This window comes from Xiphophorus maculatus, chromosome 22 (assembly GCF_002775205.1).
Source record: "Xiphophorus maculatus strain JP 163 A chromosome 22, X_maculatus-5.0-male, whole genome shotgun sequence".
Lineage (NCBI taxonomy): Eukaryota > Metazoa > Chordata > Actinopteri > Cyprinodontiformes > Poeciliidae > Xiphophorus > Xiphophorus maculatus.
The window spans coordinates 18,360,442-18,385,352 of record NC_036464.1 but is presented as its reverse complement, the minus strand read 5'-3'; the positions used below and the strand labels follow the sequence as shown (position 1 = coordinate 18,385,352).

Sequence of the window (24,911 nt, the reverse complement as noted above, 5' to 3'; positions counted from 1 at the left end):
GGAGCCATCGTGAGCCAAAGAGACAGAGACGATGCTCATGTTGCGTCTCTGTTTGAAATCAGAGCTCTGGTCCTCTCCACATGTCTGTTTTGGCCAGCGAGGAGCGGCAGCATGAGGGAAATGTGTAGGTGGTTAGATCAGCCGATGAAGTGTAAATACCACTCAATCTGTTCTCATTAGAGGAGCAAAAACATACGAATCACTTCGCCTCTATTAAAAATGCCCCTGGGTCCCAGATTGAGAGCGCGTGTGTGTGCGTGTGTGTGTGTGTGTGTGTGTGTGTGTGTGCGTGCGTGCGTGCGTGCGTGCGTGCGTGAATGTACGCTCATACATGTGATTGTGTGAAACAGAGGGAGTTGGTGGTGGTGATAGGTGGTGGGGGGGTGACAGAATGATGTTTTGGCATTTGTGTCTGCAGTGAGGATCTGAAATGCCACCACCATCAATGCTGCTTAATTCTCAGAAACAAACTCTTAATCTGAACAGACAATCCGTTCCGACAGCTTCTGTTATGATTCAAATCAACTTGGAGTGAAGGGTGCGTGTGTATGTGAGTGAGAGAGTATGTCATTGTGTTTTGGTATGTGATTAGGTTTCTGTGTGTGCTCGTCCCCCAGCCCCCTGTAAGTGTGCGACCAAGACATCACACATCCAATCCACATTCCCCTATGATAATGTGGATTGATTATGGATATGATAATGAGAGGCCGGCGCGGCGTCGCGACCTTCACAAGGTCTAATTGAAACAAGCGTTGGTCCTCCGAAGCACTTATCAAGTCACACGGCACATCATTAATCACGGAGAATACAAGCTGTCAGTGTAACTCACACACACACACGCAACTCTCACACATCCTCTATATTCTTTTTCTGTTTTCCAAACATACACAAATCTTCTCTTTCACACACACTCACGCACAATGTGAGCTGTCACTACAATATCCCGGGTATTGTCTTCTTTTAAGGAGAGTGGACAGCTCGTCCACCCTCCATCTCTATTTTCCCTCAGAAAAAGTTGAACAGGCTGATGAAGTTGAACCTAAAAAAAACAAAAAACAGGAGAGGCAAAAAAAAGAAAGAAAGAAAGAAAGAAATGAGGGGAGGCTGGTTTTTAAAGCATTTACACAAATCTGAACAGCTGCCCGCTTTTTACCCAAACTCGCCTGAAATTGAATTAACTCAGGTTGTTTTACTACCTGCTTTTATTAGGAGACAATTTAACAACCAAATGTGATTCCAATGTTTGATTAAGCCAGCATATGGTGCCTACCTGTTAAACCCAATGTGTTCAGGAGCTCAACGCCTCAGCGAGTCCCAGGAATAAACTAATAAACCCAATATCATGTTAGTCATTACATAGTCCAAAACACAAAATTTCAATCTGACAAGAAAAAAAAAAAGGTGTTTTCATTATTATCATAGAGAAAACTCAAGGGAGATGGCATGCACCATTTTAATATTACCATCAACTTTGTTAATTGTTATTCAATTAACTGCTTTTGTTAATGAAACCAATTAATACATTGAAACAAGGAGGAAGATATATGATTATTATGCGTCTGTGCAGAGTGCAGCTAATTACATCTGTAAATCAATCAATCCCACATTAATCAGTTTGGAAAACGTCCAAAAACAACAAAGTCACTAAAAGACTTTGAAAGTTTCTTTTTAACATATTTTGATTGCCATCCCATTATCCTGTCTAATGATTGTTAACGATCCTTTGAAGAGTTTATGATCCAATTTCCTTGCTATGAATTTAATTGGGACCTAAATAGTGTCTTACGGTGTCGAAGTCTGCCCAGTTTTTTAATCAACAGTGATGTATCGGGGAAGGCACTAACAAGGTCACAGAACTCCTTGCCGGGCAGCGACGGGCCCTGAAGCTTAATGCCTGCTGAAAGATGAGGGTCAGAGAGGCTTGATCGGTTGCAGAAAGCCAATAGATCAATCACCTTCCGTGCAGGAAACACTGACCTTTCCGGATGTAGATAGATCTATTGGATTCTCTGCTTTTCTTGCTTAGACGAGAACAGTTGTATGATTACTTCGTTACTTTGGTCAGAATTACGGTTACTTCAAAATTATTCATACCCCTGGCAGAATTAGGTTTGGTTGATTTCCATTCAACCAAGATGTTTGTTTCTGACAGGAAATGGATTATGCATCTTTAAAATCGTTCTTGTATTATGTTTTTTCCATTTTACATGCAGCACAATCACCATGTTACCTTCAGTTGTTAGAAAAATGTTGTATTAGTGAAATTTGACTTTGCAATCTCTTCTTAAAGAGATTGGACTATGTCTCTTTAAGAAGCTCAGCCTCCTTCCAACATGATAGCTTCCAGTCCGATCACAAGAGTTAGTAAAACTCAGTAATTAAAGTAAACCTAGATCTGCTTAACTGTGAATCAGATATAGATCAATACCTAAAACATGCAAAATACATATGAACATTAGAAAATTACTGCTAAAAATATAAATTCTATTCTTCTCCAGCAAATGCCGCTTAAATCATTCAATGTAAAGCAGTTTATTGTTCAACGTAAACTTAAGGGTTGCTAAGTTTCATTTAACTAAAATTACCTGGCTGCCAGTTTTAGCAAAAACATCAGAGTGTCCGACTGTGTTATCTGCTCACAGTAGATTTTATTTCAGATATTACAGAGTAAAAGTAAAAATCTACATGTAAAAAAAAAAAGACACATTTAGTGCTCAGCCTCTGATTATTTCCTCTTAGAAGAGACAAGCAACTGTCAGTGCAAATGTTTCTGCACCGGTATACTCATCCCAACATGTTATCTATTGTTGATAGTGTTCCTACATATTTTAATATGGAGACTTGATGCAAAATCCATTGATATCAAATGTTTTGAAAGCCATGAAAATTCTTAAAATACTTTATTTAAGCGGATTTTTATTGGCCTTCATTTCTTTGCAGTGATCCTCTTCCTTTCACACCTGTAGAGCCTTCCTGAGTCACTGAACTGTATTTATTTATAAATATAAATGCATTAAGTGAATTAACCACACAAAAAAGTCTAAGGAAACTGTTTCAGTGTTTTTGCTCAGAAGGAAATAGGTGAAACCCATAAAGAAAATATCAACAATGAAACCTGCTGACTTCAAGAAAATGAGGTTGTTTTGGGATTAAAAAAAAAAAAAAAAAAAAAAAACCTCCTTTCAACCTTTCAGTAAAGCAGCGTTTCTTGAGTCATTTAGGAGAGTTGAAGGTTCTGGAAAAAACGGTTTCTAGAACCGGGCTTGTTCTTGGTATTGCTCCTAGTATCAGTCCAGTACATTTCCCTATTTGGGAATTCATACAGCCATCCTGGGTGATCTTTGTTTTGATGTCTTCCATTAATTCTCAGAAACAAAAACATTGGCTCCTCGTTGAAAGACTTTTGCTTGATAATGATGTACCTCGCTTTTTTTGCATTTTAATAAGGTCTTTGTTTTGCACTGCCTCTGACTGACTGCTTCTTTAAAACTATATCAGGATCAACTATCTGGGCTGAAACAAAATTTGAACTGTTCTTCAAACGCATTCTTCGAAGGAAATCATTGCAAGGGTCAAAAATGACCCCAGAGTGTATACTTTGGACACCACTTTCCTTAACTTTCTTAACTTTTATATGTTGCTGATGCTTGGAATCAATCTATCAATAATGTCTTCCGCTCTGATTTATTCTACCATTAAAACACAAAACGTGCTTTTCCTAAATGTTTTTTTTTTTTGTAACGTTTCAATGTGATCCTAGCAAACCTGACGGTTGTTTTTCAATCTTTTATATCACAGAAGAAAAGATAGTCATTTCCAAAAATAAAAATAAAATAATTACTTGTTAATTACTTGTTCAGACCAACCCAGGCAAAATCAGATAAATAAAATCTTGTTGATAGGAGGTAAATGTCATGTCAGCCTTCACGATAGAGTTGGTTACCCTCCAGCTGCAAAGATCCAAAAATACACATCAGATCTAAAGTTTTTAGGGCTTGTGCAGAGTATCTCCAAGTATTTGCATTTGTTTTCCAAAAAAGTTCATTACCTGCATCTTCATACATATTCTAATCCTTACAAATCCCCAACCAACCCTCTTCCAAAGGATGCCACAGAAACTATGCCAGACGTGCCTATGTGACGATGTAGCAAGTCCCCGAACAACCACAAGAAGCAGAGAAAACATTGAGCTCTTAGGTAAGAGCTTGCTGCTGGAAAACCAGAAAATCTTTTGGTCTTTTATACTTTCTGTGGAAAAACAAACATAAAAAAACCAAACAAAAAAAACACAAATTTAGAGCATCCCGTAAACCTTGGCCCTCAGGCTATTATCTCTACTAAGCCTTGCTAAAGCCTGTGGAGGGATGGATGGATTAGACCAGTGGTTCTCAAACTTTTTTCAGTGATGTACCCCCTTAAAAATATATTTTTAGTCAAGTACCCCCTGACACGGGCAAAACATTTTTGGAATAAAAAAGAGGTACAGTGCTGTAAATACCCTGTAAATACTGAATATAAAATTCAGTGCATGAACACACATTTATATTTTATTGAACTTTTTACAAAATAATTTTTCCCAAGACTTATTATGAGGAGCCTACTGATTTCTTAAAGATATTTTGAAAAGCTTCACGTACCCCCTGCAGTACCTCCACGTACCCCCAGGGGTACACGTACCCCCATTTGAGAACCACTGGTTTAGACGATCTTTTCTCTTTGTTCAGATGTGAGTTTCCAACTGATGTACAGTACAAGTGTTTGCATCAGCATCCTCTGGTGTGCAGCAAGATTTCATTCTGATATCGTCCGCTCTTGCACATAAATGTGGTTTCAACAACAAACAAACGTCTCATTTGCATGTCCGTGGCATCTAACATGAAAGAAAACGGTCATGAAGGACCAATAAAGCCTCAGACAAAGACCCGTCTCGGGAGGATGACCAATAAACACGCTTGTTCATCATTAAAAGTAATTATTGACCTATAAACAAAAACCCATGCGAAAGATCTTTGAACTTTTGTTCGACTTTGCGTCAAAATGGAGCAGATGAACTGTTTCTTTTATAGTTTTCGTGATTACGACGCAGTTGTATCTTGGCTTTGGAAAAATATAAACAAACCACTGTTTCTCATGCATGAGAGACCGCTAATCAGTCCAGTCTAATTGTTTTTGATAATAACAACGTACACCTGGACTGTAATTGCTCCGCGTGTCTCTCACTCCAAAGCGAGACTGGCCTCATTTATCAGAAAAATAATCCTCGGCACCGGATAATTATCAGACGTACGAATATAAACACCTTCAGAAGTTTGGACGCTGATAGCAGTCATGTGACCTGACCGGTGCCCTAGTTGAACACCTCTTAGATGTTTATGCATATGCGGACGCTAATCTCTGCTAGGACTATGGGATTTGGGAATATTTTGTTTAACAGAGATCAAAGTAGCTGGCTTGGATAAAGCACAAAAAAAAAAAAACCCTTCGCACAGATCAAACAGACAGCAATGCATCTTGAATCCCACGCCCTTAGTAACCAAATCAAGACCTGTATAACTCTTGTTTTTTTTTTTTTTTTAAAGTAAAAAGATTCCACCTTTATCAACATCTTATGAAGCTCGCAATCAGGCCCCCCCACAGAGACGAAGGGTCTGCTTTGGATTGCGAACTACCGAGGAGAGCCACTGCTGCACCAGATCACATGCCTCTTCACGCTTGGATAACATGATGCTGGTGTTCAGGAACAGACAGATACTGTGTTCAGAGATCAAAGCAGCAAGTGCAGAGATTTAGACTCGCAATCTGCCAGTCAACACGGTGAGACAACGCAGAAGAAGACAGAAGTGCTTACACAAACACTCCTGTGCACTTGCTGGCTTTCTGTGCGGTGTGCCTGAGAGGGGTGAGCTGTCAGGTGGCTCAGGGGCTGCTCATTTGGAGCCACTTCTTAGCTTAAGCTCACACAGTGAGTGGGGCACACGCACACACACACACACTCTCTCGTGCCAGACACAAGTCTGGGCTGATAGGGGAGCACATATATTGCCCTGTAAATGTTCTGTGCTCTCAGCATTTTCCCTTGTCTAGAAGACGAATAGAGTTATTTTACACACCGCGGGCAAACAAAACAATGCTGTCTGGTTAGATGCGTGATCCGAGAGATTTCATTCTGGGAGGGGATCAAAGATGTGCTTTTGTCAACGCTTGCAGTCTAATTCGCATTATTTCTGTAGATAGTTTAGAGCAGAGATTTCAGATCAACAGGATATCCTGCTCTTAGGAACGACCTCTGATACCTTTTTTGTTGCCGGCCCTGGATATGATCGCCCCTCTATTGTTTGTAAACGGCATTGTGCAACATTATCAGTCAGTTATACCCTTCCACCTAGTCTGACAGGAAAGATCATTTCCTTTGTAAAAATATTTAATACACCAAGAACTGTAAAATTATTTTCCGTACTGAAAAAACCCCACCTACTTACTCAAACCTCTTGTTTCAAATGGCTCAACTGAAACAAGAAGTCTTGAAAGAAGTTAAAATCAGATTTTAAATTATATTTAGCCTAAGTTCAGCACCAGTGAAAACTGAAGTTATAGCCAAAAATGTTGTTAAGCCACATCAAAACCTGATCAGGGGGGGACAAAAGAAGCATACATCTCCACCTTGTGGTCACAAATATTACATTGTTATAGGGTTTTTTAAATTTATTTTACTCATCACAAGTATTGAAAATGTTGAAAGAATATTGTTTCAGTGAAAGAAATATACAAGTACAACATCTAACAATACATGAATATTCATACACATGTGAAAAAATTAAGTGAAAATTTGCACATGAAAACTGCAACACAAGTTTATGGTAAATGTGTTTTTTCTTGAATCACGGATGGGTGTTCCTGCCAACTGTGACGCATCACAGATCGTTTGAGAGACAGATGATCTCATTTCAGCAGAGGCCCAGTAACACAGCAGACTGAGGCTGGTGCCTCTTTATACAAAAAACTCCAAACATCAAAGTGCAGAATCGGAGGAAATGACAATGTGCCAAAACAAATCAACCTCAGAGTCGGGAACAGTCCATAATCCCAATGTTGGGTGATGAGATCTTTATTTTCATCCTCAGTTTGTGCAGTTCTCAGAAACCTAAGAGGAAATAATAAACAAATTGCATAATTAACTGTTTGAAATAAGACAGCTGCAACCCTAAGGGGCACCATGATGCCCAAGAATCAACAGCCTTCTGGATTCTTCCGATGTTAATCTACATGTTGGTGTGTTTTAGGCAGGAATTGCAACAACAGGCTTCTTCAAATAGAAGGCAAGAAGCCTTGGCTGTCATTGGTCTTTATAAATTGAGTGAATACTTTGTAACCACTTCAAAAGGTTAAAGGGATTTGGATTATTTAGAGTAACGCAAGGTTACATAAATGGAAATTATAGGTAAGAGACGCTGGAATAAAGGAAAACAAAAAGGGAATGCCAGACTTGCACTTAAATGTTATTAATTCACAAATTTTCCTTGAAATTATTCAATTTTTTCAAAAAAATAAAAGTGATTTTATACCTTGAGGGTCTCCGAAGCCTTACGCAGCTCTTTGATGACTGCGGACAGAGCTTCTGGGTTAATCCCTTGCTCACACAGTCGCACACAGATCGACAGAGACTCCATGTCCAAGCCGGTGTTCAGCAACCTTGAGATCTCAAGCAGGACTGTTGGAGAAAGAAGGTGGTGAGATGAATTTTATATTAAAAGGTAACCCAACCCCGCCCCCCAAAAAAACATCATATTGCTGGGTAAGGATGAATGTTTTGTTTTTCTGTCTTGGTTTTGATAATTAGGATTAATGTTGACATTAAAGGGAAAAAATGCCAAGAGCAATGTTAATATGTTGAGAATAAATCAATATTTTGGGGATAAACAGTTTAAGGACTATACACTTCATGAAGTAGACATTGTGATATCATTGGTATCAAAATATGAAAGCTGAAACATCATTTTTAAACTAAGCAAGCCTTGGTATACAGACTCAGACATGAATACGTTTTATGTCTACTAAAACTATTCATGCCTATATATAGACAAATGATGGTTATGTAACAAAATAGATAGTTTCTTTGTACTTCTGATAAGTTTTATAAATCTTCAACTGGTAGCAAGTAGTATTCTATTAATCTTAAATGCTTGAACATGTTTATGTGTACGAAACCAACTTTATTACAGCTCATGTAAAAATAAAAATAAAAAATCATACGTTTTATTGCTACACCTACTTAAAACTGATGTGTGACAACACATCTCACAACATTAAAAAAAGGAAACGGGTGATAAAAATCAAACTTCATACTCAATATAACATTCTAATTTGAAAAAAAGGAAGGATTTTTATACTAAATAGAGAAAAAAAATGTATACTCCCACATCTCCTCTTATATATATTCTGCTGAACTAATTAGACGCACCGCCTGTTAAGGTTTTATACTTACCATCCATCGTTTCCCGGACTGCGTTCAGGTTTGTATTTGCGGCACTTGCCATAGTTACTGCTAAAACTGCTAGCAAGTAGCTAACCAACGCACAACGTCCCGCACGGCAAATTGTTAACAGTATATAAAACAAGATTATTTCAACAATGCAGTCAGAGTTTTGTTTGCCCTAATACGTTTTTAAATGACATTGTACAATTAAAACTACCAAAACAACTGACGGGGCGCGTTAGCAGCTAGACAGCTACCTAGCTTGTAAAGATTCCCGCATCGAAACCAGGAGGAGGAAGTGACGACACTAAATTCTTCATTGGCTACTGAAAACATCCTGTAAGATTTCTATTGGCTGGCAGGTTTTGTGGAGGAAATTGAAATAAACGTTTGAACTGTTTCCCTACTAGAGCTGTGCTACTGACTCGTCTCATAAAGACAGTCGATTTACTCGCCGAGGACGGTTCTTTTTAACGATTGTAAGTACCAACTGAAAAAAAAAAACATGTGTTTTGTATATCTGGGTTTTGTAAGTGATGCCTTTAAACGTATGTACGCAAAGTTCCTTTTAACGTAGCCAAGGTACCGAGCTAACCTCATAACAAAATAAGAACTGGATTTACTGGATTATCTCTCTTTAAAACGCTTAGTGTTTGAAGCGTTAGTTTTCTTTTCTGCTAACAAAAATGTTTGTTGTTTCCAGCTAAGATGGGAGATCATATCGAGGTACAGATCACCCCAGAGACTCCAGGCAGGCCTTCCATTAGAAATCCCTTTGAGAGTCCCAATGACTACCACCACCTCAGGGAGCCTCTGGTGCCCAGTCCGTCTGTCTTCAGATCCAAGCCCTGCAAGGCTGTAAGATTTAAATTGATCCTATTACTAATGTTAAACCTACTGGATTGGATGTATGTTTTTAATTAGAAATCAGAAGCACCGTTGTTGCTGTAAATTGCTTGCCAAATTATTCATAGACTTGCAACTTTGTGACATTTTGTCATGCTATAACTACAAACATCCATGTAATGTATTAGGATCCTTTGTGATACATCACCAGAACACTAAAGTGGTGGAAAAGAATATTTGTATTTCCACATTTTAAAAAACTTTGAAAAATGCAGCTGCACCTTTCGCTGCAGGTACATCTTCAAGTCTTTTTGGATAACATCCCTACCATCTTAGCATGTCTACAAGCTTAAGACAAATCCGACTGGTTGTAGAGGAACTGTAAAAAACAATTTTAAGATCTTGGCACAGTTTCCATAGATTGGATAAGGTCTGGATTTGGATTACACCGCAAAAGCCCAATTCTTCCATCTCATTCCCAGAAATATACATCCTGTGTGGTCATTCCTGCTCACGCAAATGTAACATTGGCATAAATCCATGACATGGAAAACAAAGTATTCCACCAATCATTGCAAAGCAGTCCATGAGATGCAGTGTATTGTGCAGCTCCAGATGGAACCTATATACTAATTTGCAGACTATTTAAGGGAGTTTGTTATTATTGTTAACTTTTTTTTTTTTAGATTTGTAAAAAAAAAAAAATTAATGCCATGTATTCTTTTCTCTTCACAGTTATGCCCTGTTTTACATTGATCTGTCACATGAACTCTTAATAAAACACTTTGCAGTTTGTGGTGAAAATGTTCAAGAGATAAGAGTACTGCCAAATAATGTGTATTCACACATTTTTCTTTGCTGAGTAGTGTATAGTACGTAGCCTTTCTTATCTCCCTCTTTTTCAGACTCCACCTAAGTTTAACTGGTCTATTGATGAAATGGCCAGTCTTCTACCAGTGCATATAGATCCAGAGGAAATCCAGCGGCAATCATTCTACCTCAGCCAGACGAGGTATATGTTGTTAAGCAGTAAATCAGATAAGTTGTCTAGAACTGAAAAAAAAAAATAAAAAATTGGACAAAATTCAGATAATTTTAAATCTATTCTATACGTTTCTATTTTACTTCATTTCAGGATGGATTCAGACATTGAGGAAAAATGTCAGAATGCTATTGAGCAGGTAAATAATGCATCTGTGCTTATAATATATGCTTTCAAACTTATGAGTCCCTGGTTATGAAATTATATATTTTGTATTTTCGAATGAAGTTTTTCACCAAAGGAGCCATTGTGCCTTCCCCTTGGGCAGCACCAGAAACCCGTAGAGCCACTCACCTGTACAAAAAAAGTAAATAACATTACAGAAAATTTGTGTGTTGTGAGTTATCTTTTTATTTATTTTAATGCAACTTTTGTGTTTTTTAGGTCCTTTTTCTGAAGCGATTTCAGAGGAGTCTGAAAAAATCTCAGGTTAGTTTACATTAATTATAATATTTAAAATATACTGTAGCTAATCTCTATTTTTCTCAAGGAGGAACTTGTTTTCATTAGTGTACTCCTGTTCCTCTTCCATACTTCAGTACAAATGATTGTGGAGCTTTAAAATAGTGCATTATATACACAATGCTGACCATTGTTTATTCCAATATTATCATTTTTCTAACTCTCAAATGTAAAAATGCAGCCAGTCGGCAATATGTGGCACTTGGGGAGGTTTTTGTGTGGCATTAAAAAAAATTGAAAAACAAAACAATTGGGGGAAAATGTTCACTGAAATATGCTAATAAACTAAGATCTAAAAGAAGTTGGATTCAAGTTACAACTTCTACAAAGTTTTTTTTTTTCTTTTTTGCTATTGTTTTTTTTGTTTCATAATCTAGAACCACAAACATCCAATGACTTAAACTTAAAAACAACTTGTTGGTAAACCCCTTCATTGAACTTTGCTAATTACAGCAAACATTTTCAGAATAGGTGACCCATTCCTGTTCTTATTAAAGAGAATAAACTAAAAAAGAAAAAAAAAATCTTGAACAAAAAAAAATAGAAAACGCCAGAAAGAAGAAATGATTTATCATTTTGTTTTTCTTAATGTGATGAGTGTGAGGTCCTTTTGAGTTTTTTAGTTACAATAATTCAAAGATTCTTATTCTACAGGTGTTGCACGGCTTTGTTTATTGAATATTAATTAGTTTTTTTGAGCAGGAAAAAAAAAATCCTAATAAGAATTTTTTTGCACTAAATTATCAGGAGTTAAAAGGAAAGGAACTATAAAATCACAGAAGAGTTTAAGTATTTTGATACTAATCATTTACATTGTAACGTTTATTTCTAAATTACCTTCTGCTTGCTTTGCTTGACACGACTAATTAGTCTGTTTTATTGACAGTTGGTTGCCAGACGACTCTTTCACTCCCTTTGGCATTTGATTTGGAGAAATTACTCGGTAAGCTTCTATTGACTCAAATCGAAGTCGGTAGCGTCTCCTTTAGCTTTTGTCGTATTTTCATGTGACGTTTGTTCACCTCAGGAGAATACTACCGCTACGAGGAGGCCTGTGATGCCGTACAGGAGAGCCTCAGTTCCTCCTCGTTGAGGCGAAAGCTCTTCCTCGACGGCCATTTCAGCTACAGCAGCTCCGACAGCTCCACGCCGCCGAGCCCCGACAGAGCCAACGGCCGACTCGAAGGGCCGTCTCCCTACAGAGGTGGAGCTGGAGCCGCAGGTGATGGTGTTGAAGGGGAAGCATTAACATCTGTCTGTCTGTCACCTCTGGCTGGCGGCCGGTCAGCCCAGACTCCCTCTACGGTACGTCGTGACTCCTTTAGAAAATTGTCCTTTTTTAATATTTAATGAGGAGGAGACATTTGTAGGATAAAAGCCGTGCACAATTAAACAAATGCTCATTTTAAATGTCTGAACTGTAGGGCCAGTTCTCGTCGAGTCCCATCAAGCAGGGCTGCTTCAGAGACTGTAGCCTCGGCAGCATCAGCAGCCCTCTGTTTCCTGATAGGTCATCTCCTGCTGGCCACGCCTCGCCGACTGTTTCTCCTATCCTTGTTGACGTGGTGCGGACTCCCATAGACTCAGGTAGACAATCTGCTTTCAACTGTGGAGCGTTGCTTGGCTAAGTGGCTACAGAGGCTAGGACCTCCGTCCTCTGTACATTTGCTGCATGTCTTTCCCCCTTCCATCTGCCCCCTTCATTTCGGATCACTATCAAAATAAAAGCCACTATTGCTAAAAAATGGTACAAAAAAAATCCAAACTGTAAGATCTTGTGTGGGTCCAGGTTGATTTAATCTCCCTGATCTGGATCTTTTCAGGTGAGCAGAAACAGCACAGCAACTTTACCCCACATGGAGGTCCGCTGGGTGCGGACGTTGCCCTCACTAATGAGAGTCCGTTTGTGGAAGGATGCTCCCCAATTCGTAGCTGCTCCCCTCACCAACTCCACCACCAACACGAGACTAAAAACACTTCCAGGCCCAAGGCCAGACCCAGAGTCCGCAACTGGGCGTCCCCTCCGCTGATCTCGCCAATCCTCAACCCGAAGCTCCAAGACGACTGGGAGGCCGAAGAACACTCTCCTACCTCTTCCTCATCTTCTCTCCCAGCCATGGAACTAGACCCAACGTCGCCGCTGGCGACAGACGGCCACTCTGCTGCCCCTGAGAGAATTAACCTGGATACCATGGAGGTTGTGACGATGGAAGAAGGAAAAAGTGTGGGGCTTAAAAAAATGCCGGAGGAGGATGAGGAGGAGGTTGGATTCCCTTCAGAACACCTGACTAGCTCTCGCATGGGAAATGCGTCGGCAACAGAAAGCTCTCAGATGTTTCTCTCGCTCCTGGCAGAAGGAAGCAGCCTTCGCTACGACTCCGGCATGCAGGTCAGTGAGAGAAACTTGACAAAACCTTATTTTCATTTGTATTCCAGTGAGGCTTCAACGTAAGACTTCCTTCTTAATAAATGTTGACTGTTGTGCAGGTGGACAGTGGCTATAACACCATCTCAGCCGGCACCGCTAGCCTCATCGACGGCATCGGCTCAGACTTCCAGAGCAAAGAGTCCATCAGTTCCAACCTGGTAGATGAAATGTTTCCCGTCAACCGACTCAGTAAAGTTAAGGTGAGGTTAACCATTGGTTGTACCTTTGATCAAGCTAGACCTTTTATATTTAGATACATTTAAACCTATTTTTAAGGCATCCTGACTATAAATTTTGTTCGGAAATCCCTAAACCTGGAAACTATAGCTAGCTGAAATTCTCAATGTCAGTGAATGCAGCACTGCAAAAAGTGCTTGGACACAATATTTGATAGGATAATAGATTTATTTCAGCATGCATTTATCCTATGGATATTGATCATATTTGACCAGTTACATAGACTTTTAAGTGTCCCTTAGACGGAGTTATAGTTTGTTTGGCATAAATGCTGAATGTATGTTTTTTGGTCTTCATCAGCTGAGATTAAACTACACACAAGGGGATTAAACTACACACAAGTGGACTTAACTGATTGGGTAGCTCCAGAAGACTGTTACAAAGAATTTGATCTTGAGGTATCAAGAGAAAGGGGATTGAATATAGCTGCGAGCCACACTTTTTAGATTCTTTAAAAGATTTTGAATTCCACATATTTTCTTTCCATTCCACAATTATCACTACTTTGTGTTGATCTATTGCGTAAAATCCCAAGAAAATAAACTGAAGTTTGGGGTGGTAGATGGATAGATAGATAAAAACTTTATTTTTAAATAAACTTTATTTTTTTTTAGTATTGTGAAAAAGTTCTTGTGCCTAAATACTCAAGTGAAGGCTTCATTGAAACTTCAACCAACAACTGAACTGCCTGAATATTCACACGGACCCCTTTGTTTGAGCTCTTCATCTTTTAATAATCGTTTTCTTTGTGTCTTTTAGGCATTTTATTCTCCCCGCTGCCTCACCTGATTTCCTACGTTTAAAGGGACGCGCTTCCAACGAAGGCCTATGATTACTTTGCAATAAAATTCAAATAAACTTACACTATGTTTAGAAATGCTGAGATTTACCAGAATGTTTTGCTGTGAATGAAACTGCAGGGCAACAAATACCTGACTGAAAGCAAACGCTCTGCCTGTTGTGGATAATCACAGGGAATGTTGAGCTGCAGGTTTTTTTCAGTCATTTTGTAAACCACTGAAATCTCACTCTTTGTAATAGTTTTTAAATTAAGATGTAGTGGTTTGATAAAATTGGGGAAATTTTGTGAAAAAGTGTCTTAATGTTGCACATGAATGATCTTTTATTTAAATGCTGTACTGATGCCCATGGGCAGAATTTCAATTATAATCTGTGCCAGACTTTTACTGTATTTATATTTTTTTTTATAAAACTTTTTCGTTTTTAAAAAACTTATCAGCATAACCAATACTTGTTAAAATCAGGGTCTGTAGTTCACAACTGTCATTTTGCAATAAATACAACTAATGCAAAACAAACAATGCCACAAATTAATCGAGTTGGAAAAAATGGATCCCTTTTATTTTGAAACATTTTGACATGAGGGTTTTTACATTAAAATGCCTTAGGCTCTTCTTTTTTTTTTTTTTAGCCTCGACATGTCATTTGAGTTGATCTGTTTTTTCGTAGAACACATCAACGGTTCTGTGATGAGATTAAAAACAGTGCAACAATATCACTCTGCAAATGTCACCAACTCATTTTTGTTTTAGGTTAAACTAACGTGACATTTATCATATTCACTGCTTTATTTGCACCAGCAAATGTTTTAAGCAAAAAGAAGAGTAAAAATACACCAGTGTCCGTTTCACTTGGTCGAACTTACTATAACGAGTGACGTATTTGCTGGGAAGAGATTTGCTCGTGTTTAGACTGTAAACACAAGAACAAATCTCTTTCAATAAGTACTAAAAATAAAGTCGGGATCTTCTGGGTGAATTACAACGGTCGTCTCAGCGGTCCAGTTTTTGCTTCTTGGCTTGTGGTTCTGCTTCAGGTACAGGAACACTAACACCAGGAATCTATATGGAGAAAAATAAAAAGAAACGGAGCTTCATAAAATGCAAATAGCGTTTTATCAGGACTTGCACAAAGCTGTCGCTGAAGGTGCCATATTTAGTGGTGAATTGTTTCTCACTGACAACAAAAAGGCGGCTGAATTGCAAAGTGGACGGATTCACACTGCAGGATTTATTTTATTTTAAAACAGGATTTAAAAAGAAACCTTAATAAAAAAAAAAACATTCTGCTTTACGGGTTTTTTTGGGTCAACATCACAAGAATTGAGTTGAGCTGTCGTTAGTAACCATTACAAAAGACCAACTTTAGAGATGTCAACATAGACTCTTAAGTACCAGAGTTTTCCAGAGTTCCTACTTCATCTTTAAAAGTGTAATTTATCATTTTCCAAGTCAATATAAGAAATGAAAGAGAACATTGAGTTGGAAAAACTCAATTTTCTCTTTCATTTTTTCTACTATCAGAAGACAAGATTTAATTTCAGTGCCTAATTAAAGCAGTGATTTCTCACTGATTTATATTAAATGTACATGCTTCATCTTATGACTTGCTACATCTCATTGAGTTTGATATTTTGCAGATCTGTTCTTTTGATGTTTTACTTACTGACTGAATATACTCATTAAAAAAATCCATAAAGGGCAATTTACTACCCATTTGATTTACAGCCAACTTCCAATTCACGTTCAACTGGACCAATAGTTCCTAAAGTGGATCTCAAATTCCAAACAAAACACTAAGTTTTGTTATTATTTTTCTTTTTAAAGGAAACATGGTACTAAAATCTACAAATATGCTTTATGCATACTCTGAAGATGACAAAGAGAGACATTTAATTGTTATATATATAATAAATAAACAAAGAGAGGATAAATACTTTGGACCAGTGTTTAAGTTGTCCTTACCACAGGTTCTGTTAGAGCCATGCGGATCTTCTGGTGCTGAATGTTGGAGTCGTCCAGGCTGATGGTGACCTTCACCTGGTCAAATATGTGGAAAGTGTGCTGCTCCACCTTCAGAGTGGGACCCTTTATGCGAATACACAGGAAACATTTTTGAAACAGTTATTCTCTGACGAAAAAGAAAAAAACTGAAGCAAAACAAGAACTGAAGTGTCTTTACCTCTTCGTCAAAAACGAGGTTGGGAGAAGCTTTGTCTTTGGAGTCAAAGAAAACGGTTCCTTCCAGACCGAACTTTGGGATCAGAACGATGATCGCGTTCTTCCGCACGAACAGAACGAATCCCTCCTCGTTGAGAATTCCTCTGGTCTTGAAGAACAACTGTAAGGGAAGGGAAAGGATGCTTTGATCAAATTCAAATACAGCTTTCCAAGTACCAAGTGAAGACAAATGTTTACTATGTTACCAATGTCTGCAGAGAACAACAGTGTGGAATACCTGAGTGTGGAAGGCCACAGACGCTCTCTGTGCGTACTGAGACATTTTGTGTCTGTAGTTGAGGTTGTTGCAGAGGGTTGACTGTTTGTGTTTGTCCATCAAATCAGGGTAGGTGCTGTCTGCTCCGATGGCCACCGCCAGCAGGCGGTGCACAATGATGTCAGCGTACCTGCAGAGAGGTCAAACAAATAAATCAAAGTCAACTGTACAGGACTTTTTCTTTCTGTGACAAAAGTATTTCTGCAAAGTATATCGATATTTTCGTACCTCCTAATCGGGGAGGTGAAGTGAGTGTAAATGGGCGAGGCAAGACCGTAATGGTGGAAGTCGCTGTCCATGCCAGAACAAAAATAAACGGCTTGCATCATGCAGCGAGTGGCTAAAATACGCAGGAGCGTGTTAAAATACTGGAAGCCGTCCACTTTGGCCACATCCAGGGAATCGGCCAGGGCTTTGGCCGAATCTGTGTGGATCATCACGTTCTGATCAAACATGGAAACAATAAGATTAAGTTTAGGTCCGCTCATTAGCAGAATTAATGCTTGAATCAATTTGGGTATTTAATGATGCGTTCAAAGTCTTTTTTAGAGACACGTGGATTCAACCGACCTTGGACTTTGCAGCTTTGATCAGGATGTCGTAGTTGGACGGAGGGGGAGCTGGATGCTTCCTCAGGAGAGCGCTCTCTGGAAATTCATCATAAATCTTCTGAGCAACTGAAATATTGGCGAGCAACATGAACTCCTCCACCATGGAGTTTGTCTCCCTGAAAGACGAGTAGTAGTGATTAGAATACTAATAGAAACAGAAAACGGACATCTTGTAAGGGCTTCGGCTGAATTCTGAAAGTCGCTTACACGAGTTCCTTAGTCTGCAGATCAATGGGATCATGAGTTTCACTGTCCATATGGAACCGAACCTCTAAGGAAGACAGCGTCAGGGCCCTAAGGATAGAAATCGGTACATAAGACTTAAACTCGGTCATTTAAAGTCTTAGCGTTTCTATCATATCTTATCTAAGCAGTCAAATCATTCAACAATCTGTAAATTGGTTTTCTGTTAACTAATTATCATTTCCTTACCCATTTTCTATCCTCTTCCTTTTGAGGATCTTTGCGAGTTTGTTGAGGCCCCTCAAGCTTTTAGTGATGTCGTCGTTCTTGCTGGCATCATCTATCCTCATCTGGGCCTCGGCGTAAGTGAGAGACGCCTGAGAAACATCCGGCAGCAAAAAGGAAAACTGAATAATTGCACTGATCGTTGAAATTAGACACAAATACCATAAAAATATACTTAAACTATGCATTTTCTAGTCAATATTTTTACCTTGGAGTTAATGACGCTTTTAGTAAACCGAGTCTTCAAAATTTCTGCTTTGTGGTTCAACTCCCAAATACATGAAAAAGCAAACCTGCGGACAGACGGAAAAACAAGAAACCAGAATTTGAAATAATTTCAAAGTATTTTCCTTTGTCTTTTCGCTTTGACTGGGGAGGAATTCAATCTGGTTTCACCAACTCTCAAGTGATTATCTGAAACAAAATGCTGTCCTATTGGCAGCATTGCCTCAACACACAATGTTGTGTTGAGGCATCAGTAACTTTGGAGGTTGCTCTAAGTGTGTGTGAGTGTGTGTTTCATCCTCACCTCTCCACATTGGACCGTAGAGAGCAAAGGTTAGAGCTGAGCAGCTCAGGAACCATGTCTATTCTCTGTGGGGGAACAACATTAAAAACTGCTCACAGCTTTCAAGCAGAAATAGAGTCATGACATAATCCTAAGCATTATTCGTAAATCATACATGCGACTAAAGATGTTTAAGTTCTGCTTTTTTTCTTCGTTTTTAATAGACACACTGAACTCCATCTTGCACCTTTTTGTGAGGTTAAAACGGAGCTATGCGAGTTTTGATTCTTACTTTGCCACATAAATACACGGTGGTCCCTCGGTTAGCCGCCTCTTTGTCCAGAGCATTGCCAGGTCTGATAAAGTGACTGACGTCAGCGATGTGAACTCCTACCTACAGCGAAACGCATTGCAAGGTGATTAAAATACACCACCCAATAACACAAATATCTCAGTACTGTCACTGATGAGCACCTCAAGCTTCCCGTTTTCCAGCTCCCTGTAGTGCAGAGCATCATCTATATCTGTACATCCTGGAGGATCCACACTGCACACTGTTAAATGCCTCAGGTCCTGCCTCTGTGCCATGTCCTATACAACACATACATGTCATCGCCATACACACGCATTTATAAATGTGCAATACTTTGTGCAGCTGCGGGAGATGTTACCTCTGGTGTGATGCTCCACGGCATTTTGGGAAGGAAACTGAGAACGGCCTGAGAGAAGGCCTGATGTGGAACATCGTGCTCCAGAAGCAGGACTTCCTCCTCGGTGTCCTTCTCACCAGCGCCTCCCAGACTGCGGACAAAATGACCCTAACACACAAATAATTAGCAGGGGTCAATTACAGCTCTTTGTGGGCTGTGGTAAATTAATGTGATGGGACTTACATTTGGGTATCTAGAGTCTTTGGGCCAGCCATCAATGGCCACCATAATCCTCTGACCTGCAAGAGTGGAGGCTTGTCGTGTTTCGATGCGAATGCGTGGGATATGGCGATCTGCTGGGGTGAAAAGATGGCGGGTGGACTGGGGGGAGGAGAGGGAAATTAAATAATGGTAAGACACATACACTGCCTGAAGGTTGGACAGGAAAAAAGAATCATCTTTGGGGGAAGGGTGCATAACCAAGTTTCATACACAGTTATCATATTTAACTTTTAAACTCTTTTAAACTAACGTTTGGAAATCAAAAAATGTTTAATATATATACTTTTGCTCTATACCCAAACCTTTGAAATATTTAAATCAAAATCAAATCAAATTTTACTTGTATAGCACATTTCAGCAGCAAGGCATTTCTAAGTGCTTTACATCATAACAAACACAAAAACACAAAGTCATGCAACATAGAATCAACAATCAAAACATTACATTAAGTCAAGCGCCATCCTTAAATTCGTAATTGACTACGTTTCATAAGCAACTCTAAACAAGTGGGTTTTTAGTCGAGATTTAAAGGAAGTCAGTGTTTCAGCTGTTTCACAGTTTTCTGGAAGTTTGTTCGAGATTTGTGGTGAAAATTCAGACTTTTCCAGTAGTTTCCAAACTGTGTAGAAATCCTGTGCAATTACAACCTTCATATTTTAAGATGTGGACAGGCAAACTGGTAAACATACTTCTTTGATTTGGGAGACATTCAGCATGCCACAGAATGGCCTCCAGTTCCTTTTGATGATTCCCACCACTTTTCCAGTAGCCCTCCTGGCCGTCTCAGTTAATGGTCCCGTCAGCTAGACAGAAACAGGAACAAGAGGATTTGTTAAAAACAATGTTCCTGGGGACTTCCGGTGTTACGGTGTTATACCATATTCGGTGACCATCATATATTGTGACCGCAGGAGGCGCTGTTGCAGTTTTAACCGTACTTTCTTTGCCATATCGCGGCAAAGTACGGTACAAAAGAATAAAAAGTAACATCTTACAACTACTATTGTGACTATTATCCAAATATAGACGGTATCTGATAAGAGCTATCATATTTTGTCACCGTCCATACTTCCATAATAGTCACGATATTAGCGGTAAGATCTTACTTCTTATTCTTTGTTCGGCCTTTTTTGTTATTTTTCCTTCGGCGTTAGGCCGAGGTATGGCAAACTACGGTATAAAATTGCAACAGTGCCTCCTGCGGTCAAAATATATGGTGATAACGGAATATAGTGTAACCACGGGACACACAGCAACAATTAGCAGCTAACGGGTTCAAGCTACCAAACAAGGAGGCGCAGGGTCGATAAACGACAGACTCGGAACTGATTCTGCGACAATTATGAAGAAATTAAGTAACAATTAGAAGCAATTAGAAGAAATTGTGAAATTGAATACCAGAGTGGACGACGTGGAAGGGCAAATTGAGAGGGCAGAAGAGAGGAGCCAAAACATTTGCAGCGCTATCCAATAAATCAACGGCTAGAATTAAAATCAGTGGGAACTTAACCAATTCATTCATAACCATATTTTTCATTATCGTGAAAGATAAACAAGACAACGCTGCTGTGCCTCGCCACTACTCTTTGCCTTGTTTATAGAACCCATGAATCAATTGATGAGCCAGAGGTCAGATATAAAACAGGTGCGGGGAAACTGGGCCTGACTATTTATTGATAAGTATAACACAACCCTCACAGGCACTCCCAAAACTGATGCAATTGCTAGATGAGTTTGGTTTAGTCTCTGGTTGCGAAATTAATATAAACAAAACTCTAGGATTAACATTTAACACCCCCCCCATCTTCAATTAAGATCATGTACAATTGAAATTGGGATGTTGAGTCTATCAAACATTTGCTGTCACAGTCTCACTTCTCTCCAGACTGCAACATCAACTACAGCCCACTAAATTAAAAAATAAAGTCAGACATACATAGACGGAATGCTATTCTCTTTTTAAGTTTAAGCTCCCAGATAGAGTCAGGATTTATATTCCTAAACAAATCATGTACTTTTTGTTTTGGAGACTTTGTGGGTCTAAAGGAGCCGACCACTGCCATATTTTTGGGGATTCCCAGTTAACAAGACACTACGGGGAAGAGATCCACAAGCATATTAAAATATATATTGTAATCATTCTATTCAAATGTGAAACTTTGTATTTGGGCAGTTTACTGTTAGACCAAGAAAAGCAAAAACAGTGCTGGCTGTCCTATTGGCAGATGGTAAAATATCTGTCATGAGAAAATGGTTAAAAGCAGAATCACCGGCTATTGAAAGGTTTGAAATTGCCTATCAGATTTATGTTATGGAGAAAGTATCTATTTCCTTTCAAATTAAAAAAAGAAAGATCTGGATCAAATAGACAGAGTATGTAAAACCAATTAGACCTGATTTCATTTGGCAACTTGTGAATTATGGCATCCTGCCCTTTTCTTTGTTTCTATGTGATGATGTGGTGCCCCAGTTTTGTTAAGTTCTTTTATTGTTTTGAACTTTCTGCTCTCATCCTTATCTATGACCTTGAATGACTAATGCTGTAATAATGAATGTGATGGAAATATGTCTTTCCAAATAAAAAAGAAAGAAAGAAGAAAAAACAGATGTTGGAAAGGTTCTTGATAAGAAAAAAAATTCACCACTTTTTCCTCCTCGTCCTCATCGACGTTATCGTCCTTCGCCGCACCGTCGTCCTGCAGCACAACTGACGACGGCGCCACCCACTGATTCTTTGGCAACAGCTGCACAGCAACCACATCTTGGTGCACTGCTCTGTTGAGGTTCTGAAGACCCTGGATAAGAACCTGGAGGCAAGGAAAAGAGCAAAACATAGCTTTTTATTCTCTAAAGTAGAGCTCTAGACTCCAATAAACTAATTCTTTACTCCAAAATCCTAAATCTGGAGTCTTGTTAGTAAATTAGCAGGACTCCAGGACATTTCCTAAGACAAGTCCATGCCCACCTCTGTGCTGTCCTCCCCCTCTCCTTGGACAAAAACCGTGGCCTCCAGATAGTTGTCCCTGCTGGCCCTGAAGGTTCCCTGGAGAAATGAGCCAGACTTGATTCCCGCCTGGACCTTCGACAGAGGGAGATGCTCCGGAAACAACACTTTACTGCTGGTAACCTCATTCTGACGGAGAACAGGAAGCAAAGTAGGGCAAAGATGAAAAATAATGCTTTCAGTATGGAACCAGATTTATTTCTGTGTCTAGCTAAACAGTTGTGCCCACCTTATCATCGTTGGACAAAGCCAAGCAATCCACCAACTCAGGGTTCCCTATCAGACTCTTGATGTATTCATCAACTAGAATGTAAAAAGAAGAAAAAAATGTAGTGACATGTAGAAGCACGCTTCATCTTCAAGACTGTCGTGAGGACGGGAGATGAATGCACTTTACATTTGTACACCACCAAGCCGTTTTCTTCAGCTTTTAGCTTGTTGCCTTGATCGTTGGTGAGGAGGACCACCTTGAGACCATCTGAGCCCGACTCTGCCGTTTTCAGATGCTGGCTATACCATTTGACGGCCACACGGATTGCCCGATCATTACGGTCATTGGCGCTCTCCCCTGGTTCACGTTCGATGAATGTCTCTCTGCAAGAACATGGAGTCGGTAGCAAAAACTACCAAAGTACTTTGCAGTGGAGGGTTAACATCTAAACACCTACAAGGCATTAAACATATGAGAGTCAACAGAATTCAAGCACAAGGTTCAGCTTAGCATGGATGCTATTTAGAAACACAAAAGTTTAAATTCTCCCTGTGAGAATTATTGCATTCTAGCAATTATTTTAGAACCGATGTGGAAAAATTTGAGAATGCAGCTCCACAAAGTTTTGAGAAAACTCCAGGAATCAGTAAAAGTTGCAAAAGTTTAAGGTTTTAAGAAAGTACTTAAATTAGACGAGTAGTTGCATACTTTCATTGTACATAAAACAGGTAGGTGCTGTTGTCTTCTTAGGGCTAACAAGGGCTACTGAACAAGATTACGGAAAGCGTTCTGTACCATTGTTTTAATATAAAACATAAGGAACAATGATACAAAGAGTCTGAAAAGACTAGGGCAAATAAATATGCTTAAAAACAATGTTATCATCGTCAAGAACATTCAGAAATGTAGTCTGAACAGGTTTCCCCCTGACCATTAAGCTAAGGCATACCAAATATAAAACTGCTGAGAAGCATGCGTTGACCATCACTAAGTTATAGAATGCAAAGTTAAAAGTTTCAGCAACACTAAAGCCACCTGTCATATAGTTACCAATCATATCCTATTAGGTGCCTGAGTGACCGGAGCGTTCTCTAGCTGTATGGATGGAGTATTGAGTTATGTGTTGCTGTGCACTGCCACTGAGCTGGCTTAGAGTAAACATTTGAGGAAATATCCACTGAACACTTAGGAGATGTCGGAAGAATATTGTAAAAATTTATAATAGAACTATAAATCAAGTATTAAGATATATTATAAGTTCACCACCTTTACAGATTTACCGTGGCCACAACATTTTTTTTGGCACTAATCGAACCCCATAATTAGGTACAGACTTGCAGGAAATCTAAACAGTGCGTTTCTAAATATCACAAGTGTTTATTTATATGATGTTGTGGTTTCCCCTCCCCGGTACCTGTGGTGTTCGTTGGTGAATGTGTAGAAGTGTCTTCCTTGCTCATGTATGATATCCTTCAGGCGTTTATAAACCGGTGCACTGCGATGACGAACCTCCTGAAGAACAGTCTGAAGGATTATCACGTTGCGAATCACAGGATCTTCCAACACGTCAATCTGAAGTAAAAAAAACCAACGTAAACATAAAAAAAATAATAATAATAGAATGAGAGGAACGTTTATGTGTCCACATTTGGAAATCTCGAAAAGTGTTGTTACCTGACGCAGCACTATGTTGGTGTCAGGAACCAGATAGTGAGGGTAGGGACACAGACTGCTCTCAATACACGCGTCTCTCTGCAGCACCGCGGAGTCCTGTTTGCACTCAGTGCAGACTTCACTTCCACACCAAATATCATCTCTCAGGTAATGCTCACGTACGACCTTCATCACCCCACCCGATCGGGTCTTCTTAACGAAGGTCTTAGACTTCAACATGGCGAAGATATAAGGCCACCACGTCTAATTTCTGATGATTTTATCCCAGCATCCGAAGTTGCCAGGCAGTCCCACTAACCATGTGTAGCCACTCGTGGGACGGAAAACAACTTTCCAAGGGTTAGAGGAGCTATGGGGTTTCTGCTTTGGGTGTTATCAAGCTTACATATATTATATCTGTCTTGAAGTAACCTGAGAACAATGGATTTTTATCTAAAAAGGTAATAGCTTTATCAGCTAGACTAAAAATAAAAAATAAATCTCACGGCTAGTTTTGGTTGTTCATTTAATTTCTCGATAAAAACAAAGCGAAGGAAGACAGAAGAGAAGCTGATTGACGAAGAAATTCATTATATAGCACATCCTAGCGTTAGGAGGTTTGTACTGCACCACAATACTTCGCCATACTGTGGGGGGCATTTTATAGAAACACGCACAAAACAAGGACTTTTACAAGGATTTTAGGTCAAACCGTATGGCTGTGAGGTCTGTTGTTGTA

The 24,911-nt window shown here is 39.3% G+C and overlaps 3 protein-coding genes across 4 annotated transcripts; 1 reads left to right on the top strand and 2 right to left on the bottom strand.

Annotated features, from left to right (window-relative positions):
• Positions 1 to 6,682: 6,682 nt before the first annotated feature.
• Positions 6,683 to 8,771, bottom strand: mzt1 (mitotic spindle organizing protein 1). Its single transcript, XM_005812164.3, has 3 exons — positions 8,483 to 8,771; positions 7,563 to 7,708; positions 6,683 to 7,141 (listed from the first exon to the last, which is right to left on the bottom strand). Exons 1-3 carry the CDS (start codon positions 8,532 to 8,534, stop codon positions 7,118 to 7,120), a joined length of 222 nt encoding a protein of 73 aa, XP_005812221.1. The 5' UTR covers positions 8,535 to 8,771; the 3' UTR covers positions 6,683 to 7,117.
• Positions 8,772 to 8,868: 97 nt separating this feature from the next.
• bora (bora, aurora kinase A activator) lies at positions 8,869 to 14,746 on the top strand. Its single transcript, XM_005812175.2, has 12 exons — positions 8,869 to 8,952; positions 9,177 to 9,331; positions 10,225 to 10,331; positions 10,455 to 10,500; positions 10,590 to 10,668; positions 10,746 to 10,790; positions 11,710 to 11,766; positions 11,851 to 12,128; positions 12,248 to 12,410; positions 12,647 to 13,212; positions 13,311 to 13,451; positions 14,248 to 14,746. The coding sequence occupies exons 2-12, from the start codon at positions 9,182 to 9,184 to the stop codon at positions 14,275 to 14,277; spliced, it is 1,662 nt and encodes a 553-aa protein (XP_005812232.1). The 5' UTR covers positions 8,869 to 8,952; positions 9,177 to 9,181; the 3' UTR covers positions 14,278 to 14,746.
• Positions 14,747 to 14,826: 80 nt separating this feature from the next.
• On the bottom strand, positions 14,827 to 24,527 carry dis3 (DIS3 homolog, exosome endoribonuclease and 3'-5' exoribonuclease). 2 transcript variants are annotated; one of them, XM_023327984.1, is made up of 21 exons: positions 24,194 to 24,527; positions 23,934 to 24,091; positions 22,706 to 22,902; positions 22,538 to 22,611; positions 22,270 to 22,437; positions 21,950 to 22,111; positions 19,994 to 20,107; positions 19,266 to 19,403; positions 19,044 to 19,190; positions 18,847 to 18,963; positions 18,665 to 18,766; positions 18,394 to 18,458; positions 18,073 to 18,157; positions 17,829 to 17,956; positions 17,604 to 17,690; positions 17,356 to 17,512; positions 17,014 to 17,228; positions 16,747 to 16,915; positions 16,471 to 16,629; positions 16,254 to 16,376; positions 14,827 to 15,350 (listed from the first exon to the last, which is right to left on the bottom strand). In XM_023327984.1, exons 1-21 carry the CDS (start codon positions 24,410 to 24,412, stop codon positions 15,282 to 15,284), a joined length of 2,853 nt encoding a protein of 950 aa, XP_023183752.1. In that variant the 5' UTR covers positions 24,413 to 24,527; the 3' UTR covers positions 14,827 to 15,281. The 2 variants fall into 2 exon arrangements, with proteins under 2 accessions (XP_023183752.1, XP_005812222.1); XM_005812165.3 differs by having other exon boundaries at positions 21,947 to 22,111; positions 24,194 to 24,526.
• Between the last annotated feature and the right edge of the window lie 384 nt (positions 24,528 to 24,911).

Excerpts from the sequence above, each read along its gene's own strand:
- mzt1 (XM_005812164.3), bottom strand. The coding sequence starts at position 8,534 with ATGGCAAGTGCCGCAAATACAAACCTGAACGCAGTCCGGGAAACGATG. Across the intron at positions 7,709-8,482 it reads AGTCCGGGAAACGATGGATG|TCCTGCTTGAGATCTCAAGG; the intron begins GTAAGTATAAAA and ends TTTCTCCAACAG. Across the intron at positions 7,142-7,562 it reads AGGCTTCGGAGACCCTCAAG|GTTTCTGAGAACTGCACAAA; the intron begins GTATAAAATCAC and ends ATTTCCTCTTAG.
- bora (XM_005812175.2), top strand. The coding sequence starts at position 9,182 with ATGGGAGATCATATCGAGGTACAGATCACCCCAGAGACTCCAGGCAGG. Across the intron at positions 10,332-10,454 it reads TTCTACCTCAGCCAGACGAG|GATGGATTCAGACATTGAGG; the intron begins GTATATGTTGTT and ends ACTTCATTTCAG. Across the intron at positions 13,452-14,247 it reads ACCGACTCAGTAAAGTTAAG|GCATTTTATTCTCCCCGCTG; the intron begins GTGAGGTTAACC and ends TGTGTCTTTTAG.
- dis3 (XM_005812165.3), bottom strand. The coding sequence starts at position 24,412 with ATGTTGAAGTCTAAGACCTTCGTTAAGAAGACCCGATCGGGTGGGGTG. Across the intron at positions 20,108-21,946 it reads AGGACGAGGAGGAAAAAGTG|CTGACGGGACCATTAACTGA; the intron begins GTGAATTTTTTT and ends GTTTCTGTCTAG. Across the intron at positions 17,229-17,355 it reads TCAAAGCTGCAAAGTCCAAG|AACGTGATGATCCACACAGA; the intron begins GTCGGTTGAATC and ends ATGTTTGATCAG.